Source organism: Rattus norvegicus, chromosome 8, assembly GCF_036323735.1.
Source record: "Rattus norvegicus strain BN/NHsdMcwi chromosome 8, GRCr8, whole genome shotgun sequence".
Taxonomy (NCBI): domain Eukaryota; kingdom Metazoa; phylum Chordata; class Mammalia; order Rodentia; family Muridae; genus Rattus; species Rattus norvegicus.
The window spans coordinates 27,828,614-27,843,538 of record NC_086026.1 but is presented as its reverse complement, the minus strand read 5'-3'; the positions used below and the strand labels follow the sequence as shown (position 1 = coordinate 27,843,538).

Here is a 14,925-nt window from a genome sequence, read left to right as displayed (position 1 = left end):
GGGGTTTTAAAACTGTACTACTTACTCCCAATCTACAAATCTTCACCCCCTACATAAGGAATTTGAAAAAAGTAGGGTCCCCTAAAAAGGAAACTACTTCCTCCAAGAACGGTAAGGCAGAGACTGAGGAGGAAGACTTTATTGTTCCAACAAGAGTGTCAGAATTCATTACTCTGGGGTTCTTTCCCTCTCCCTCTTGTCAGGCATCGAAAACCGATCTATAATTGAGTCTGCACGGCCAGGTACTTGCGCACGTAGACAGCCCCCACAGCCAGGAAGATCCCCACCAGGGTTGCGATGGAGATAGAGGCCAAGGATATGGAGGCTGGGCTTAAAGCTGTGGGCAGGAGTGACAATAAGGAATGAGGAGGTCTGAGGACCGCCAAGCGTGGAGCCCACGCCTGGTCTGCAGGCCCTCTTGGAGTGGCAACATCCCCTCTCCCCCACCAATTCCCTGGGGATGCAGGGTGCCTCACCGAGGACCGTCAGCATAACAGGTGCTGAGCTGCTGCGCACCACTAGCCCGTCGAGATTGAGGCGCGCGTGGCAGGTGAGTGGTTGCCAGAGGTCGTTGAGTCCGGCCCGCATCACGTAGGTCAACGTGACATTAGCCAAATCTGAGCCGGTGAAGCGCTGCAGACTTTCATGATAAACCACCCGGCCACCTTTCCTCAGGCTCACCACCAAGAACCCCACTGGGAACACGTGTGTCACATAGCATCTCAGAGTGTACTTGTGGCCCACTAGGACTGGAGGCTCCAAGATCACACTTCTGGGCCGTTCTAAAGCAAGAGGGATAAGGCCCACAGGCACCCCCTAAAGCAATTGCCAACTACCCGCTTCCTCCACCCCTCTCCCCTCACCCCAGCCCGGCCTGAGTCCCGGTCTCCCTCACTGAAAGCAGTGATCCTGGCGGTGGCCTCTCGGGTTTCTCCTGCGCAAGTGACGACGCAGCGCACCTTGGAATTCCAGGCCCTCACATCCAGTAGCTGGTAAGATACCCAGCCGGATCCATTGACTATCTTTCCCTGCCGCAGTTGAGTGCGCAGGCTGGAATGCACCGGCAGGGGGCAGTTGTGGCTGCAGTTAAGCCACACTGAGCCCCCGGGAGGCACAGCCTCCAGCTCCGGACTAAGACGCACCAAGAAAGGTACTGAGGTCACGGAAGGTGCGGGAGGGCTTTGCATCCACTCATGCTGGGAGCTTCCACCTCTCAAATAGGCAGCCACCAGCAAAAGCGAAAGGAGCAGAAGGGCAGACTCCATGGCACAAAGCCCGCGCTGAAGTGTGGGCGGAACGCCAGGGAGCTTAGACTGGACAGGAGAGATAAGAAGGCACCCTGGCCACGCCCCAAAATGGGCCCCTGGCAGCCCTGAGGAAGATACCTGCCTTCCCTCCCATCAGACCCTACAATTAACCAAAAGCCATTGCTCAGTTCTGAACCTGCTCTTTAGTTTTTACTTAAGCCCTAAGAGGTCATTAATTTTTTTTTTTTAATAAAATAAAATGACGGTTAATGGTGGCATGTGCCTTTAATCCCAGCACTCCCAGGCAGGCAGATGTGAGTTCAAGACCATCCTGATCTACGCAGGGAAACCCTGTCTTGAAAAACAAACACATCTAAAATAGATTTTACTAGGTGTAGGAGTGGCTTAGTCGTTTAATCCCAGCATTCAGGAGACAGGCTAGCCATCTCTGTGAGGTCAAGGGCAGCCCATTTCACACAGCACGTTTCAGGGAAGCTAGGGCTACATAGAGAGCCTTTCTCAAAAGACAAAAACGAAAGGGGGAAATAAAAACAACCTGGTCCACAGACTCAGGGTTAGGTTAACAGGAAACCCTTTGAGGAAGGATGGGAGTCAGGAATACTTAGGGCTTTGGCAAACTGATGGGATGACTGTACTCAAACTCACAAGACACTCAGGCCCACATAAAACTTTATTGATTCAAAGGAAAGGCTTCTGCGCTGGGAGGGGTGCCTACCCTCCCACAACAGCTTGCAGGACCCTTCTAAGTGGTTGGAACATTTTCTCCCAGGCATTCTCTTTGAGGTGGAGCCGGGTGGAGGCATGCAGGGATTGACCATAATTTCACGGGCATGAGACTCCATTGTTGAGCTGCTAAAGGTGAGCGTCCATATTTAGGCATGGTGGTTGACATTGGGAACAAAGGTAGGAATGTATGTAGGTGGGGAGGTGGTCACCCATGCTGGTGCTGGGAGACTCCAGGCTGTGGGAGGAGGCAGGGGTCCCAGAGAGGTCTACGAGCAGAGGGCCACTGCTCGTCCACATAGTATTTATATGACTCGTGAAAGAAATCAGCTCTTTTGAGGAAAGCACCCTGACCTGTGGAGAAGCCCAAACCCGTATGATCTTTCCCCAGACTCTGTTGTGCCCCTTCACCAGGGTCTAGGCAATAACTTACATGTTAACCTGCTCACTCCTCTAGTGTCTGTACAGGGTACTCAATAAATAACTGTCAGAACTCTGAATTAATAAATACATCAACAAGAGTTGGGGACAGTGTCCCAGCTTTCCCATGTCAGAGGAAGCATGGTGTTCCTTTTCTTCTCTTGCTTGTGTCTACCGGATATCACACCTTCCTAAGGTAGGGGGCCCCTCAGCAGGGGTAATAGAGAAGGAAGTCAGCCTTTCTTGGCTGCAGGCCCACCAGGCTGTAGGTGTGTCCAGGTCACGAGTTCACAGTCTTGCCCCTCCGAGTCCTCTTAGGCCTGAGGCTACAAGTATGCATCCCCAGGCCACTGTCCTGTCCTGTGACAGCCAGAGGAGGTGGGTGAGGGGTAAATGCTGTCCATTGATCTGTTCAAGAGCAGCGGGGCCCAGGCAGGTGTCCTGTCCAGTGGGCTCAGGGAGGCGGGGCTTGTACCTTGAGTTTTAGGGCCTCCTCCTGAGCCTTCTGTAACTTGTATATCCTGATCTTCCTCTGGCGGTAATAGGTGTAAATGGACGCCACGATCACGAAGCCCGCAATGATCAGTACCAACACACCAACAATTATGACCCAGGTATTCTGATCATGGTCTGTGTGGTAGAGACAGAAGGGAATGGTGAGAGTTGAGGCCCTGGCACCTAGCCCACCCCTCTCCCTGCCCTATATTCTGGGATACTCACACAGCACTGTCAGGTGCACGTCCCTGGTGATACTCCCACGGGAGCTAAAGGCACGGCACTTGTAGGTACCATTCATCTCCCGTTTGACAGACTTCACCATCCCGATAGGCAGCGGGACACCATCTGCTTTCCGGCTGCAGGTCAGATTAGGGGCTGGATTCCCCTGGGGCTGGCATGTAAGAGTCTGCTGAGACCCCTCTTGCCAGGTCCAGTTCCCCAAGCAGTCCTTCTTGTCCAGGTGAGGACCATCTGGAGAATAGTGTAAGAGACAGAGATCAGGGAAAGCTCAGAGGGCACATGGGGCATTAGGGGGATGGCTATCACTGTCCTGAAGTCCTACTCACATAGCACATGGAGTTCCAAGGTCTGGTTTTTAAACAGGGACTTCCCATCCACCTCCAAGGCCGCAGAGCAAAAGAAGCGTCGTTTGTGATCCTCCGGGCTGGCATTCAGTGTGAATTGGATCTGTGAGGTGGGTGGCCTGGGGGAAGTACCCTGTGAGGTGGGTGGCCTGGGGGAAGTACTGTTCAGAAGCACCACCTGTGCCCCACCGTGGGCTTCACACTTCACAGTTACTTGGTCCCCTTCTGAGACCTCCGGCTGGCTCAGGGTCAGGATGGGAGCTGAAAAGTCTGGGGGCGGGACACACCGTGAGCTCCGCCCAATGCAAGCCCTGCCCTTGACCACCCAGCCTCAAGTATGGATGGACCCCTAGTCTCAGCCCCAATCTCCAGTATTGGCCATCCAGGAACTGGGACTAGCTGAAACTAGGCCTTTAGAAAGGTCTGGTCCCACACATTTTGAAACAAGGTCTCACTGTGTTGCCCTGGCTGGCTCAGAACTCATAAGGACCCTGCCTACCTCTGCCACCCCTGTGCTGGGATTAAAGGAGTGCTAAGTCTCCCTGCAGTTAGTTCTTCTATCTCTTGAAAGTGCCACGACTGGTGTGCCCCTGGTGGCAGTTCTTACTCCTGAATGGGCTACCAAGTTAGGCCACGCCCCTGAAAGGCCCACCTATGGTGTCAGTCCCACCCTTGTCAGTCCTACCTCTTTAGAACCTCCCCTCCCCCCACCCCCTATTGGTGTCAGTCAGGTCTCAAAATCACTTTCTTTAGACTAAGCTTCGCCCCTTCTTACTGTAGATTCTCAAGGTCTTCTCCATCTCCAGGGTCTGGTCCGCCAGCTCCAAAACACAGCGCAGCTGCAGGGTTCTGTCCAACTTCTCAGTCACCTCCACTGAGGCAGTGGCTGACACAAAATCTCTGCTGTTTGTGCTCTCCAGGGTCAGCATCTGGCCTCCCATCTCCAGGTATATCTGAGCTTCAGAGGCAGGAAACAGGCCTTCCAGGGAACACAAGAACTTCTGCTGGGTGCCCACCTCCAGGAGGTCAGGGGTGTCGAGCTTCAGGACCCTAGTCGGAAGATCTTGGGAGAGAAGACAGGCATGAGCAAATGGACTTCCGAGGTCTGTCTCTTTCTTTCTCTTTCTTTCTTTCTTTCTTTCTTTCTTTCTTTCTTTCTTTCTTTCCTTCTTTCTTTCTTTCTTAGATTTATTTATGTTATTTATATGAGTACACTTTGCTGTCTTCAGACACACCAGAAGAGGGCATCAGATCCCATTACTGATGGTTGTAAGCCACCATGTGGTTGCTGGGAATTGAACTCAGGACCTCTGGAAGAGCAGTCAGTGCTCTTAACCACTGAGCCATCTCTCCAGCCCTCCCCAGGTTTTTTAACACCAACTGCCCAGCCACCTCCAGAGCCACAGAACAAAAGAAGTGTGGTTCGTAACCCTCAGGGCTGGCATTCAGTGTGAATTGGACCTGTGGGGTCTACTCACAACCCCCCTTTTTCTTTCTTTTTATTCATTTATTTTCTGTGTATATGTGTGACTCACTTGTGGAAGTCAGAGAACAACTTTCAGGAGTCAGTTTCTCCTTTGGGAGTTGGAAACTGAACTCAAGTCATCAAGCTTGGATGCAAGCTCCTTCCTTTACCCACTAAGCTATCCTCTCCCCCGTTGCCGAGGTCAGCTTCCTCCCAAGAACCCACTTGCTCTCTGTGCAGGAATAGGGCCTCACCGAAAGTCCGGAGCTGCCTGACCTCGGAGACATTCTTGAACAGTGACAGCCCTTGTGGCCTGAGGTCCAGTTCTGTGAAGCATGAGAAATTGGCTCCGTGGTCGCCTCTGCTGGCCAGCACCGTGAATGTGATCTCCTTGGGGTCCCCATCCACTGCCTGGCGGCTCAGTGTCTCATTCCCACGGAGCAGCACTACTGAGAGCTGTGTCCGCGGTGCTCCGCCTTCCACCAGGCAGCGCAGGATGAGGTTCTTGCCCACCTGCTGCCAGGCGGGCAGAGGATCCAGCTCCACTCGCTCTGGGAACGCTGCAGGGAAACAGAGTTGGGGGATCCTGTGAGCTGGACTGCTGTAGACAGACCCACACCTGCCTAAAGACTTCAGTCTCCCCCAAACACACCCCACCACCTAAGCAGCCAGGAATGCAGAGAGCTTTGGGGAGAGGTAGGGAGGAGGTCAGGAGTGTTTGCACGACAGCGATACCTGAAAGGTGGAAATACACTCCAAAGTCTATCATTAGGAAACTGCAAATAATGTATCCGGTGTGCTAAAGGTTGACGGTGTGGTGGCCCAGCTTTGGAAGACCTGCCTAACGGACAGGAGGCCCTGGGTTACATCCCCAGTCCCAGGAATAAAATTAAATTAGATTAGAATGGGCCAGTGAGATGGCTCGGTGGGTAAACGTGCTTGCCACATAACCTGAGTGCCCAAATTCAATCCCTGGATCCCAGGCTGGGCAGTGGTGGCACAGGTTCTTTTTTTTCGGAGCTGGGGACCGAACCCAGGGCCTTGTGCTTCCTAGGCAAGCACTCTACCACTGAGCTAAATCCCCAACCCCGGTGGCACAGGTTCTTAATCCTAGCACTTGGGAGGCAGAGGCAGGTGGATCTCTGGGAATTCGAAGCCAGCCTGGTCTACAGAGTGAGTTCCAGGACAGCCAGGGCTACACAGAGAAATCCTGTCTGGGAAAACAGACGATCGATCCCTGCATCCCAAGTAAAGTTGGGCAAAGAGAATAACTCCAGAGTGGTCCTCTGGCCTCCATATGTTCACCTGGCACACCCGGGTCTGCACTCGCACATCATACACACACGATAAACATAACGAATGAGCTGGGTGTGGTGGTGTGCACCTTTAGTCCCAGCATTCGGGAGGCAGATCTCTGAGTTCGAGGTCTACAGAGTAGCTTGGTCTACAGAGTAGCCCTAACCAGGACAGTCAGGGCTACACCAGTGAGACCCCGTTTCTCTAAAAAAATAAGATATTAATTAATTAATTAATTAATTAATTAATAAAAGCCAAGAATGGCGGTACAGCCCGTAAGCCCACCCAAAGCAGGCGAAACCCAAGTCTGAGGCTAGCCGAGACTAAGTGAATTGAGGTGTGAGAAATCAAGCCACGCTTGTGTGAAAACTTTCTATAAGACTAATCAATTAAACCTTCAGGACAACAAAGAGTTAGGGTGTGCGGATCTAGGGCACACACAATTCTGTGTGCTTGTGAGATAGTAGTTACTAAGCTTCAGTGGTAAAAATCCCTGTGTAGAATCCCACACTGAGGGGCCGAGCCGAGTGGCGTGGCTCAGTAGTGGAAGCCCAGGGCAATTGTAAAGCCTTGGCTTCCCTTCTCTTTTCAGCCCCTGTCTTCCTTCCTTTCCTTTATTTTCCCTTTTCTTCCCTGTTTTGTTTGGGGTTTCTGTTGTTTGTTTTCGTTTTCTGCCTTTTGAGGCAGGCCCTTACATACTATAGTGAGCTTGGCCTCAAACCTGAGTCTATCCTGCCTTGGCCTACCCCAGAGCTGTGATTACGAGACCAGCACCGCATCCAGCACAGAGTCTTCCATTAGGCAAAGTGGCAAATTAGGTAATATATGTCTTTAATCTCAACGCTCAGGAGGCATAGGCAGGCAGATCTCTGTGAGCTGAAGGCCAGCCTTGTCTCCACATCAAGCTACTTAGTATCAAAAAAAAAAAAAAAGTCAGAGACTACAATTCTACAAATACAATATACAGTGGCCCTCGCCCCCCGCACCCCCCTGTTTAATCTCAGCACTTGGGAGGCAGAGGAAGGGGTAATTCTGTGAGTTGGAGGCTGGCCTGTTCTACAGAGTTCTAGCTCCCCTAGGGATACATAGTGAGAATCCAGTCTTAAAAACAGACAAACCAAAGGTCAAGATTGTCCTCAGCCTGCACTATGTCAGACACAATTTCAAGAAGGGGTGGATTGAGAAATGGTTCAGAAGGTAAAGGTGTTTAACACCCACGCCTGATGACCTGAGTTAAATCTGGGGACCCATATGGTGGAAGAGAAAATAGTTCCCAAAAGTTGACCTCTAAGGGCTGGTCTGGTGGTTTAGTGGGCAAGGGCACTAACAGGTCTTAACGGTGGAACTAACCCCCTACACGGTAGCTTCTGGCGCCCCCTTCTGGCCACCTCAGACACAGGGCACTACTTACAGGCAAAACATCCATGTACATAAAATAAAAACAAATTATTTTGTAAATCTTAACCTCTGAGCCAGGCAATGGTGGCACATACCTTTAGTCCCAGCCCATGGGAAGCATAGGTAGTTAGGTCTCTTTGAGTTCCAGTCTAGCCTGGTCTACAAAGCAAGTTCCAGGGCAATCAGTCCATAGTGTAAAACCAGGGGCAGAGCCTGCTCAGTCGTATTAAAACACTGGCACACGGGGAGAGGTGGTATTTGGCCTCCTTGACACTGAACTTCAGTCTCTCACCAAATCCTGGTTTCTCCATTCTTCAAATATTTGTCTGCCCCTCCCATCTTGGATGCTACAATCACAGGCAGCAAGCTTGGGCAGGCTTCTGCTGGATCTGACTGCTGCCAGCTTCCAGTAATCCAGTAATGCTGTACAGACCCCAGGACCACTCCCACACCCGCCAGGCTCCCTGGCTCCCCAGGGAGAGAAGTCTTGACAGCAGCCTCGCTGACACCCATGTGCTCACACCAAGCAGGGTGGTCGTTTCCTGCTCTGCCCTATTCCAGGTTGTTTCTTCTGCCTGGTACCCCCACCAAGTCCTGCTCCACCCACCCCAAGGCTGACCTGGAATTCATTATGTAGACCAGGCTAGTCTTGAATTCTGCCTCCCTCCCAAGTATTGGAATCAAAGGCATGCGACCACCACACCAAGCTGTCAGGCTGAGGTTCACTGTGTTCACAGTGTAGAAATTAAGTCACAGTTGAACGGCCGGAGTGACAGACAGAAATTCAGCAAAGCCAGAATTCTAGCCCCAGCCTTGGGGTTTCTAAGATCAGGTGCCCTGAGAAAGCTCTTCAGAGGGACTTCCCAAGGCCACAAGGAATGCTTGGGGACTTCCCTCCCTCCAGCGCTGCACTGGCATATCCTCCAAACCACAAGCTAAGCTGAGATTTCCCAAAGGCTTCTGTCCAGCGACCACTAAGATTGATGGCCTTTAGGCTTCCCTGTATCATACCACAGTGTGCTGTGGTCAACAAGTAAACCAAGGTGTCAGAAGCCCAGTGGTCACTCAGTTCCTCAGACACTAACTTCAAAGCCGAAGCCAGCTGGGTATAAACTCTCCCTGGAATTCCCCAATGAGGGGCTGGGGGCATGGTTCAGGGGAAGAGCTCCTTCCTAGGACACCCAGAGAAGTGGGGTGGAGGGACGGCAGTTAGTGCTGGCCTAACGTGTGAGGCCCTTGGTTCCATGTATAGACACGGCCTCCCTCATCCTGCCTGGTCTGCTCACAAATACAGAACCTGTCACAGCACTGCTTCTCAGCATGTTTCCTTTTAAGGTGTAACATTCCTGCAGGTAGGAAGGACTGGCTACATTCTTTTATACAGTTGCATACTATTCCTTGGTATGCCCAAACCAAACTTTGTCTCACCATCTCTTGGGTTCTCTATCTTTGAGTGGTTTGTAAGTGTTTGACCTTCAAATACAGCTGCAGTGTGACTCTTAGGGGTGGAGCTCAATAGCAGAGTGCATACCCGGTCAAGTACAAAGCCCTACGGTCCCATCCTCAGCCCTAAGGAGCAGAGCAGCCATGGTTCCTGACCAGTTCCCTGTGGTAGGGATCCATGCATCAGTGATTTCCAAGACTGGAACGGCAGGGCGCGGGCACATGTGCACGTGCGCACGTGTACACACACACACACACACACACACACACACACACACACACACACACACACCATGTAAAGAACTGACATCCAATTCAGGCATAGAAGCACACACCTACAATCTGGGTGCTTGGAGGTGGGTGCCTGAAGAGCAAGATGTCAATGGTGACTTACCTGAAAAAATAAACAGGTGGCTAAGCAGTGACTCAGCCGTTAAGAGCACCGGCTGCTACTGCAAAGGCCCAGGATTGGGTTCCCAGGACCCACATGGTGGCTCACTGGAGTTTCAGGTTTCAATACCCTTTTCTGACCTCCACATGTAGGCACACTCATACATGCAGGCTCGATCATTTTCTCTCTCTCTCTCTCTCTCTCTCTCTCTCTCTCTCTCTCTCTCTCTCTCTCTCGTCCCATGTAGTCCAGGCTACCCCGAGTTAGGTATCCAAGGTGACTATGAACTTCTAAGCCCCTTGTTCTTGAGTCCTGGGATGGCAGGTGTTTTTTAAGGGTCAGATCAGAGGCTGGGTCTACAGCTCAGTGGCAGAGCTCTTGCCTTGAAATCACTAAGTCATTGGTTCAATCCCCATGACCAGGTAAACCAGGTACGGGGTATCAACCTATAATCCCAGCACCAGGAAGTACATCAGTTCAAAGCCATTCTCAGCTATGTAGTGTTTGAGTCCAAGGCCAGCCTGGCTACATGAGACACTATCTTTAAACAAACAAATGAACAAAACACTGGGGCTGGAGAGATGGCTCAGCAGTTAGGAGCACTGGCTGCTCTTCCAGAGGACTCAAGTTCAAACACCAGCACCCAGATGGCAGCTCACAACTGTAACTCCAATTCCAGGGGATCTGACATCCTCACACAGACATACATGTAGGTAAAACACCAATGCACATAAAATAAAAAAAATAAAGAAATTATTTTTTTTTCTTTTCTTTTTTTCGGAGCTGGGGACCGAACCCAGGGCCTTGCGCTTGCTAGGCAAGCGCTCTACCACTGAGCTAAATCCCCAACCCAAGAAATTATTTTTTAAAAAGCCCAAACATTAGACACGATTAGTAGTAATAGAGTACAGTTAAACAAAACAAAACAGAACAATCCAGGCATCAAATGGTGGCATTCTGGAATGTTCTAAATTCCTATGGTACACTCTGCTGGCAGAGGTTTAAAGAGATCTCTAAGTGACTGTGGGACTTTCCAAGGCTGCCACGCGGTGCCGGCTGTCATGTCCCCAGTGGGTCTCCCTACTCCCTTCCCCTGGCCCTGTCACTCACAATACACAGTGATGGTGGCAGAAGCCGAGGACTGCGTGGTGCCACAGTTCTCAAAGCACAGTGGTCTGCTGTCTTCCCCAATGTCGCTCAGCTTGAAGAGCTTCCAGTTGTGTCCACTCGATAGTTCGTCTTTCATCCAGTTAGTCTCCAACCCCAGGCCGAGGTTCTCGTCTTCGCAAGAGGAAGAGCAGTTCACCTGCACGGATCCACCCCGAGGCAGGAAGGCTTCTGTGGGATGGATGGATACCTGAGCACCGACAGGCCCTGGAACAAAAGGGGGAGGTGAGACCTTGCAGCCTCGAGCCAGGCAGAATTCTACACCCTGTGCAGGAAGCAATTGTGTCTGAGCACACGGGGTAACAAATTACCGGTGCTGGCTGGGCTCAGTGGGCAGAACTGCCCATCATGCCTGGTTCCACCCTCTCAGCACCCAGACACTGGGCGTGGTGGCACAGGCCGGTAATTCCAGCACTCGGGGGATCGGGGTTGAGTATGATCCTTGGTTACTAACGGAGTCCAAGAGCAGCCTTGGAACCAGGAACCCAGGTCTTCAGGCGCACTAGGCAAGTGCTCTGTCCGCTGAGCCCAGCACCAGCCCAGCCCGGCACCAGCCAGAGTTGTTATGTTTTTGTTTTTTTTTTTTCTCGGAGCTGAGGACCGAACCTAGGATCTTGCGCTTGCCAAGCGCTCTACCACTGAGCTAAATCCCCAACCCCGAGGTATTACTTTGTTTTTCCTTTTTTCTTTGTTTTTTTTTTTTTTTTTTTTTGAGGTAGGGTTTCATTATGTAGCCCTGGCTGTCCTGGAACTCACTTCTGTAAACCAGGCTGGTCTCACAGAGATCTGCCTGCCTCTGCCTCCCAAGTGCTGGAATTAAAGGCCTGTGCCTGGGGCTGGAGGGATGGCTCAGTGGTTAAGAGCACTGATCTCTCTTCCTAGAGGTCCTGAGTTCAATTCCCAGAAACCACATGGTGGCTCACAACCATCTGTAACCAGATCTGATGCCCTCTTCTGGTATATCTGAAGATAGCTACAGTGTACTCACATACACTAAATAAATAAATCTTAAAAAAAAAAAATGTTTTGGGGGCTGGGGATTTAGCTCAGTGGTAGAGCGCTTACCTAGGAAGCACAAGGCCCTGGGTTCGGTCCCCAGCTCCGAAAAAAAGAACCAAAAAAAAAATGTTTTTTTAAAAAAAAAAGGCCTGTGCCACCACTTGAGTGGTGGCTGCTAATGGTTGCTAGTGAGTTCTGGCTTAGCCAGAACAGAATAGGACATGGCATATATAGTTCTTTGGTGACAGGTTTGAACAGAAATCAGGAGGATGAGAAGGCACTGGCCGAATAGAAAAAAAGAAGCCGATTCCAGACAGAAGGAACAGAGTGCAAAGGTAGGGAATCAGGATGGCAGGAGTTGGAGGGTCAGCAAGAAGAGGAAGAGGGTGAAATGAGAAGACCCTCTGGGTAGTGATGGTCACATTAAAAATGTGTCTCCAATGCCAGATGTGGTGGCACACACCTTTAACCCCAGCACTCAGAAGGCAGGAGAATCGTGAGTTTGAGGCCAGCCTGATCTGTACAGTGATATTTAGCTACGCAATGAGACACTGTTTTGTTTGGTAGGTATTTTTTGGGGTGTGTATCCCTCAGCCCTGGGGGGTGGCTCAGAAGCAGAGCACTTCACTAACTTATCAAAGACCTGAGGCCCACCCCGGCTGGGTGTGAAGGTATGACTGTAAGTGGAGCACTTGGGAGGCTGAAGCAGGAGGGTCCGGAGGTACAGTTTATAGACCTTCATGAGAAACTTCATGGTTTCTCTGTGAAAACATTAAAACAGGGCCAACAAGAGGCTGGGCACCTGCCCTCCGCCCTCAGAGCCCCTGCAGTGTGAGGAGAGAAGCCAGGGCTACACAGAGAAACAAAGCCAACCAAACCAAACCGAAATAAATAAATAAATAAATCAAAAAGGCTGAGCTCAGCTCTCACCCCACCCCTCCAAAGATTCCAGTGCTGTGATTGACAGCCTGGCGGAGGTAATACGGCTGACGACTCTCCGCAATAGCGCTAGAATTATTTGGGCTCCTTCGAGTACCCTAAGGCTAAGAAGTCATCCACCTAGGAGGAATGAATTCTGGGAATCCAGGTCAGGAGCCTCCTGTTAGCTGCTGAGCGAGTTCTGAATCTTCCTCTCAAAGGAGAGCGGCAGGCGCCGCCCTCAGGCAGCAGCAAGGTGGGGAGTCCTAAGCTACCTCACTCAGGCTCCAGGGTACTACACCAACCCTGGAATTCCCCATAGCAGAAACAGCCTGGACTTCCCCAGGGGTGAGGATGAGGAACGGGTGCCTATGGGGGAGGGAACCGGACCTCAAGCCTCAGGCCAGCCCCTCAGACCATTTGTTTTCCACCTTGGCCATCTTCTGACTGCCCCATGACAAGGACTGTGATCACAGTTCCCATTGTACGGACCAGGAGCCCAGGTTCTAAACGCACACGTTTATAGGCGAGTAGCGTGGTCTTGAGTCTGTAACCCGAAGAGGACTAAGAGTTCAAGGCCAGCCTAGGCTAACGTGTCAAGGTTTCAGTCTCAAAACAGGAAAGAAAGGAAGGGAGGGGAAGAGAGAAAGCAAAGAGGTGAATGGAGAGAGGAGGGAAAGAGAGGGAGGGACTGGGAGACGGAGTGGGGGGGAGAGGGAGACGGGCGAGAGAAGGAGAGAGAAGGAGAGGGAGAGGGAAAGAAAGAGGGAAGGAGAGGGAGAGATGGAGGGGGAGAGAGAGGGAGAGACTGAGACTTGTGCTCTGTAGTCCACCCATGGAGTGATGCTACGCGGGATTCGAACTCCAGGCTGTTGGTTTTCAACCCTTGGCTTCCAATCCCGCTTCCCGTTAATAGTTTCAATTCAGGTGATGTTCTGCTGGCCCGGGAGCAGGGATTTTCACTATGCTCTGGGTCCACCCGCAGTTTGGAAACCTGCCCCCCAAAGCGACCCCACCTCGGACTCACCGGGGATCACAACGGCGACCAGGACCAGGAGCAGAGGCAGCATGGGCCTGGCACGGGTTGAAGCCATTGGAGGACCAGGGCAAAGTGCAGGCAGCAGCGGAGCAGGGCACCGGCACTGGGTGCAGGCTGAGACCGCACGCAGCTTTTATAGTCTCGGGCCACGGGGGGCCGAGGGGCGGTGCTGTTGGGGCCACTTTCCCGGAAACCTCGCGCCTCCTCCTCCGGAATGAGGGCTTCGGTATTTCCGGATGGAGACTGTGCCCTGGCCGCGAGGGGTGGTCCTGCCTCGCTGGCCCCTGCGACCCAGGAATTTCCAAACTGAAGTAATGACATGTGGGGGGCGGGGTATATGGTGTCAGAGACCAGAAGGAGAGTCCGGGAGAGAAGGCCCCGGGCCTTCAGGTTAATTGATTAACTAGTACCCCGCGACTAGTCAGGACGGCCATCCCCTCGAAGGGGTACACTGAGGCTCGGCATTTCGGCATTTCGCAGGGATCCGAAATCAAGTCCTGATTCCCCAACTACTGCAAACCTACCAGTTAACTCTTTAGCCCACCAGATAAGCCCGTGCTAAGGATAAGAGTTCCCCGGAATCGTTTGGGGACGCCAACCATTCAGAGGTGTCCCTCTCCCTAGGGCCATGCCCCACCCACTTGACGCTAGAGATTTTCCGAGCAGCGATCCTAGCAAGCCGGGACAGATCCGCCGTGAGAAAGTCCTTCTTGAGAGGCATCGCGCAGTCCTCACGACCCTCCTCCCACTCACGAGTGCTCCCGCCCGCGCGGCCTCGCTTCCCCTTTTCTGCTTTGACTGCTGGGGCGTCTTGATAGCTCCCCAAAAAGGAAGGAAGAAGTCTGGTCCTGTGGCGTGGAGCCCTGCACCGCCCTTTTTCTAGACTGGATGAGAAAGTGAGAACACAGAGGAGGAGAGGCACTTCTCTGAAGAGAGAGACTAGCTCCTAACCCCCTCAGCGCGCCCTCTGGGTCTACTCTCCTCCTCTTTCTTCTCCCTCCTTCCATCTCCGGCTTTCTTTTCCTCCTCTCTCCCCGCCCCTCGCGCTAGTCTCTCCCCTTTCCCCTCTCATCTCTTTCTGCTTCTGTCAGGTGTCAAGTAGCTCAGGGTAGCCTCAAATGCCCGGTAACTGAGGATGACCTTAAGCTCCCGATCCTGACTCATACTCCACCACTCTTGCTTTTCTTTTTTCTTTCTTTCTTTTAAGTGTTAAATACTCTTTATTTGATATCATACATAAACCACAGTAAATGCCTTTCAGTGGTGAGGCAGCATCATTGATGTAGGGAATTCTAATTAAAACAGCATTGTCAAGA

The 14,925-nt window shown here is 51.9% G+C and overlaps 2 protein-coding genes across 3 annotated transcripts; both read right to left on the bottom strand.

Moving 5' to 3' along the window:
- Window positions 1–187: 187 nt before the first annotated feature.
- Window positions 188–1,284, bottom strand: Icam4 (intercellular adhesion molecule 4, Landsteiner-Wiener blood group). The gene is made up of 3 exons (NM_001172077.1): window positions 896–1,284; window positions 477–782; window positions 188–337 (listed from the first exon to the last, which is right to left on the bottom strand). The coding sequence occupies exons 1-3, from the start codon at window positions 1,263–1,265 to the stop codon at window positions 219–221; spliced, it is 795 nt and encodes a 264-aa protein (NP_001165548.1). The 5' UTR covers window positions 1,266–1,284; the 3' UTR covers window positions 188–218.
- Window positions 1,285–1,920: 636 nt separating this feature from the next.
- On the bottom strand, window positions 1,921–13,851 carry Icam1 (intercellular adhesion molecule 1). Of its 2 annotated transcripts, XM_063264947.1 has the most exons (8): window positions 13,598–13,851; window positions 10,597–10,860; window positions 5,213–5,518; window positions 4,269–4,556; window positions 3,634–3,763; window positions 3,476–3,603; window positions 3,132–3,380; window positions 1,921–3,041 (listed from the first exon to the last, which is right to left on the bottom strand). In XM_063264947.1, exons 1-8 carry the CDS (start codon window positions 13,662–13,664, stop codon window positions 2,866–2,868), a joined length of 1,608 nt encoding a protein of 535 aa, XP_063121017.1. In that variant the 5' UTR covers window positions 13,665–13,851; the 3' UTR covers window positions 1,921–2,865. The 2 variants fall into 2 exon arrangements, with proteins under 2 accessions (XP_063121017.1, NP_037099.1); NM_012967.1 differs by having other exon boundaries at window positions 1,932–3,041; window positions 3,476–3,763; window positions 13,598–13,694.
- Between the last annotated feature and the right edge of the window lie 1,074 nt (window positions 13,852–14,925).

What these genes read in the sequence shown, in the direction of transcription:
- Icam4 (NM_001172077.1), bottom strand. Translation starts at nt 1,265, where the DNA reads ATGGAGTCTGCCCTTCTGCTCCTTTCGCTTTTGCTGGTGGCTGCCTAT. An exon ending in CGCCAGGATCACTGCTTTCA is followed by an intron (nt 783 to 895) that starts GTGAGGGAGACC and finishes CTCTTGCTTTAG; the next exon opens with AACGGCCCAGAAGTGTGATC. An exon ending in TGTTATGCTGACGGTCCTCG is followed by an intron (nt 338 to 476) that starts GTGAGGCACCCT and finishes TCCTGCCCACAG; the next exon opens with CTTTAAGCCCAGCCTCCATA.
- Icam1 (NM_012967.1), bottom strand. Translation starts at nt 13,664, where the DNA reads ATGGCTTCAACCCGTGCCAGGCCCATGCTGCCTCTGCTCCTGGTCCTG. An exon ending in CTTGGAACTCCATGTGCTAT is followed by an intron (nt 3,381 to 3,475) that starts GTGAGTAGGACT and finishes ACTATTCTCCAG; the next exon opens with ATGGTCCTCACCTGGACAAG. An exon ending in CGTGCACCTGACAGTGCTGT is followed by an intron (nt 3,042 to 3,131) that starts GTGAGTATCCCA and finishes TCTACCACACAG; the next exon opens with ACCATGATCAGAATACCTGG.